The sequence below is a fragment of the Vombatus ursinus genome, unplaced genomic scaffold, assembly GCF_900497805.2.
Source record: "Vombatus ursinus unplaced genomic scaffold, bare-nosed wombat genome assembly UNPS02015316.1, whole genome shotgun sequence".
NCBI classification, from domain to species: Eukaryota; Metazoa; Chordata; class Mammalia; order Diprotodontia; family Vombatidae; genus Vombatus; species Vombatus ursinus.
Window position 1 is genome coordinate 57,967 of NW_020955094.1, and position 4,493 is coordinate 62,459.

The 4,493-nt window shown below is 35.3% G+C and overlaps 1 protein-coding gene across 4 annotated transcripts in view; it reads right to left on the reverse strand.

Moving 5' to 3' along the window:
- Nucleotides 1-4,493, reverse strand: part of ASAP2 (ArfGAP with SH3 domain, ankyrin repeat and PH domain 2) — a 166,594-nt gene that overhangs the window by 56,930 nt on the left and 105,171 nt on the right. For all 4 annotated transcript variants that reach the window (XM_027847176.1, XM_027847174.1, XM_027847175.1 and 1 more), the window contains exon 15: nucleotides 2,786-2,880. In XM_027847176.1, coding sequence (XP_027702977.1) covers nucleotides 2,786-2,880 — 95 coding nt within the window. The remainder of the gene's footprint in view (nucleotides 1-2,785; nucleotides 2,881-4,493) is intronic.

Consider the following 4,493-nt stretch of genomic DNA (forward strand, 5'->3'; position numbering starts at 1 on the left):
AGATAATCAGGGTTAAGTGACTTGCTTAGGGTCACAGCTAGTAAGTATCTAAGGCCAGATTTGATCTCAGGCCCTCCTGACTCCAGGGCTGATGCTCTATCTAGCCCCACCTAGCTGCCCTGCTCCAAACCTATTTCTAACCAAGGAGATCAGGAAAGGTTTCCTAGAGGCCTTGGCATTAGATTTAGAATTCAAAGATGAAAGGGAGGAACTTAACAGGTACTGCTTACAATACAGAAAATCCACTTTGCAGACAACATAATTACAAGCTGCTTTCAGACTAAAACCTGCCAAAACCATAAGCCACTAGTTATTCCGAGGCAGTTAACTCGATCTGTGAACTATCCATTCACCTAGAGTCTAAATATAGTCTACTTCCTTTACTTTTGTGTAATAAGTTATACCATCTGAACACAAAATATCAGAACCAACTATTTTTAACTTAGCCCAGTGAGTTACAATTTACTGTTATGCCTTCTGCCTTTATTGGAACAATACCAGAATTACCCACTTGAACAACATTCTCTGCCTTTTGTAAAAGTACAGTTGAGGATATCATTATGAAATGTCTTATATACAAAGGACCACAAGGAAAATTACTGCACCAGGAAAAAAAAAATCATTTCCTTGGGTGAATTTGTCAGCTGAATTTATTGATGCAAGGATTTTTTTCAGCTTGACAGTTTTTCTTATTTTATCTTGATTAACTTAGGCAAAAGTCCTTTAACTTTACTTAAATGAAGAAACAGTTTCTTTTATCTTTTAGGATCACCTCTTCCACTTATTTGGATAAGAATTCTCCCATTAGGCATAGTTGTAAAAGGGTAGCACCTCCTATGTCTTGTTACTTTTTTTTTCTTTTTAATGGGGCTTTTTATATTTAGATCAAGCATCTATTTGAAGCTTATTTTTGTAAATGATGCAAATGTTGGTCTACAGCTAATTTTTGTAAAATTGTTTTCCAGGTTTTTTTTAAAGTTTGGTTAAATAGGTACCCCTTCCCCAAGTAATTTGTGTTTTTTATCTCCTTAGGTTTATCAAATGCTAAACTACTGTTTTAATTTGCTTCTGGGTTTTGCTTACCTTGTTTATTTCCCCGATCTATTTTTCTGGTTGTCAACACCAAAAAATGTCAATGTTTTCTACTTTGTAACATAATATGAAGTCTGGTAATATTGTGTCCCCTTCATTCATACTTTTAAAAAGTTATTTTCCATAAGATTCTAGATCTTACATTCCTCCAAACGAATTTTGTTATTGTTCTGCCTTAATTTATAAACTATTCCCTTGGCAATTGCATTGATACAGAATTATCTGTAATTGATTTAGGTGGCAATGTCATTTTTATTATATTAGTACAATCCAGGCAAGATCACTGAATCTCTCTCCAATTATGAAGCTCATTCTTTATTTCTAAAAAGATTGTTTTGTGATTTTATTTACATTAAATTTGTATGTGTTTTGGTAGCTTAAGTCCCATACGTTTTATGTGATCTGTTATTATTCAACAAATATCTATTACGGGTATAAGGCACTACGCCATGTATTACCTTAGTACACTAGGAGTTTTTGTATGTAAGGGATCAGCTAGCAAGAAGTCACCCCAGTTGCAGGGAGTATACTACATACGGATGGGTAAGTGACCTCTAGGCAGGATATAAATTTTAACTACCACTAAAATAAGAGGGAAAGACAAGCCAATACTTGCTCACTTTGGTACAAGTCTTTCATCCCTAGAAGACAGTAGGATGCTTAGCTAATCTGTACTCTGTACAGCAGAATCAGGAGAGCAGTGCTTAGGGTTAAGCCCTTCCTCACTGAGGGGAAGAAATGCCTAATGAGGCATAAAAGTTCAAGTTTTAGGTTTTTAATTTTGTTTGTTTTTTTTATCAGCAAGGAATAAAGAAGAATATGTATTTTTTCAAAAAGCAGATTTTTCTTTAAAGCAAAACCCTTCCCAGCATATCTGCAGGCATACAGTGGGGCAAAGGAAGGAAGCAGATATGTGACTTGTATCTATGACAACTAACACCCTCAGAGAATCAGAATTTATGAGGAGAGAAATGCAAAAAGAAAGTGACTGATGAGGGCAAACAGCAAGAGACAAAAGGCAGCATATGTGCACACATATACAGCCAGATGATAGGAGAAAGACCACCTTTATCTAGACAGAGAAATTACTAAAATGGTTTGTGTTTTGCCACCTTCTCCACCTTTGTTTAAGCTACCATAAAGGATATATCCAAGAGAAAAAAAGTTAAGTTTCTGAACATTCGGCTTCAGGATCTGTAACAGAATGAGGAGCCACCTACTCATATTTAATTCCCTAAAATCATAGAATTCAAAACAAAAGGTCAGAACTGCTTATATCAAGTCTTTAAGATAACACATAAGACAAAGTAGGAATAAAATTTTTTTAAATTAAATGAATAAAAATTTAAAAACTAGAATGAAATGAGCTCAGATTATAAAAGACAGTAAATGAATTGCATGAAAGATGATTTGCTGATAAAATGATTATTGCTATATGTGTATTTCTTCGACCTTACCACAACCACTTCCATGATTCTATGACAACCTTATCACTACTGATTAGCTCTTATATATGGTCCAGATACAGTGCATAGCAGGTTGAGAAAGAGGGCAGAAAATTAGTAGATCTATTTCTGAATATCTGCTAATGAGATAACATACCCCAAAGATATCTCCATAGCTCCAATGGACTGAGATCTGATGGAGCACACAATTGGTAGTTTTAAATTGAGGATAGCTGTTTTGCACTTACATGTCGCTGCTTGGATTGGGCTTGACAGAATCTTCAGCTGGCAGACAAAATTCCATAATCTCATTAAAACCTGCATTCCCAATATTCTTGGCAAGCTGAAAAACAAGAGTCTGCTTTCAGGATACTTAATTATTAATATACTTCACTGTCACACATTACTTATACACTTGATGACTTACTTAATGGCCATTAAAAATAAAGCAAATAAAGTGGTTAGCCTTTAATGAAGATGTACAAAAATCCAAAGCCCAAAGGTACCCATAAACTCTGAGAGAGGCCTATTATGTGGATTACTGATGAGTTGCTTTTATAACATGTCCCTTGGATAAAGTAAGCAGATTCCCCGAGGGTTTTGGGAAGCATTTAAAATTCTTTACAATCTGCTCCCAGCCTACCCTTTTAGCTTCATATACTACCACTCTCCGACTTGAATTCTCTAATCTCCATGCAAACCAAGCTATTCACCACTCCACAGATGTGCCTTGTTCATACAATCAGCACATCAAATTCCACCCCCAAAGCCTATCAAAATTTTGTTTGATTATACTTTTCAGATGGATGAACAAGCATAGAAATTGATATTCAAAAATATATCTATTTATACTATATAGTAATGTTCCATTAATATTAGTTGATTGGAAACCACTGTGGTCTTATTTTTTATATTTTAAAATGTGTGTACACATACCCACGGTATATGTATATTTTCCCCCACAATGATCAAATATGATTTACTAAAAAAACAAAAACAAAATCCTATCAGAAAAAAAAATGCAAGTAAAGAAAACTATATTATAATAGGAATAAATGGATTCATTTTTTAATCAAATATTCACATTCCAAGGAAACCAATCTATATACTACTATTGCACAATTAAGGAGTTAATATAATCTTCAGGTAAATGAAGGGCATTCAGAGTCATTCTTCTTCTCTGTGAAGAACTGAATAAGAAGAAATAGGCTTAAATGGCAAAGGAATTTAGGCTAGATAAGTCAGAACTCCCTTGACAGTAGGAAATGTTGGCAAACAGCGAACTGAATCGTGGAGGAAAGTTAGGTATATCTCTTAAAAGAAGATAAACCATAATGGGGGATAGCTCGGCATCTACTCAGTAAGGGAACAGGTGATTGACCCAATGATTCCATGACAACAGAGCCATTTCACCTACAATGGACAGGAGACACTGACAAGAAAGGATCAGGAAGTAAAAGTAACCACTCCTTGTAATTGTGCTTTATTTCCTACTGCAAAGTATTGTGGAAAGAGCCCTGGGTTTGGACACTGAATATCTAGGTTCAAGTTTGAGCCCTGCTATTTATTAGCTGTGTGACCTCAAGTCAGTCAATTAACCTTTAAAAGTCTCAGTTTCCTCATCTGGTAATGGGGTTTTTGAATTTGTGCTAACTTTCTATCTCATGAAATTGAGTGAGGAAAGCAATTTACAAACGTTCAGGTGTCATGTAAATGAATTAAAGCTCCCCCATGGTTTCAAGTCATATTATGATATACCAATTAATCAACAAATATTTAAGAAGACCCTGGTACATGCTAAGCACTGTGCTATCTGCTGGGGAGGAAAATAAAAAAGTGAGACAGTCCCAGTCCTTGCCCCTGTAGGAGCTTACAATATACTACGGGATAGGGAGTAAGGTGTATGTATACACACACACACACACACACACACACACACACACACACACACACACA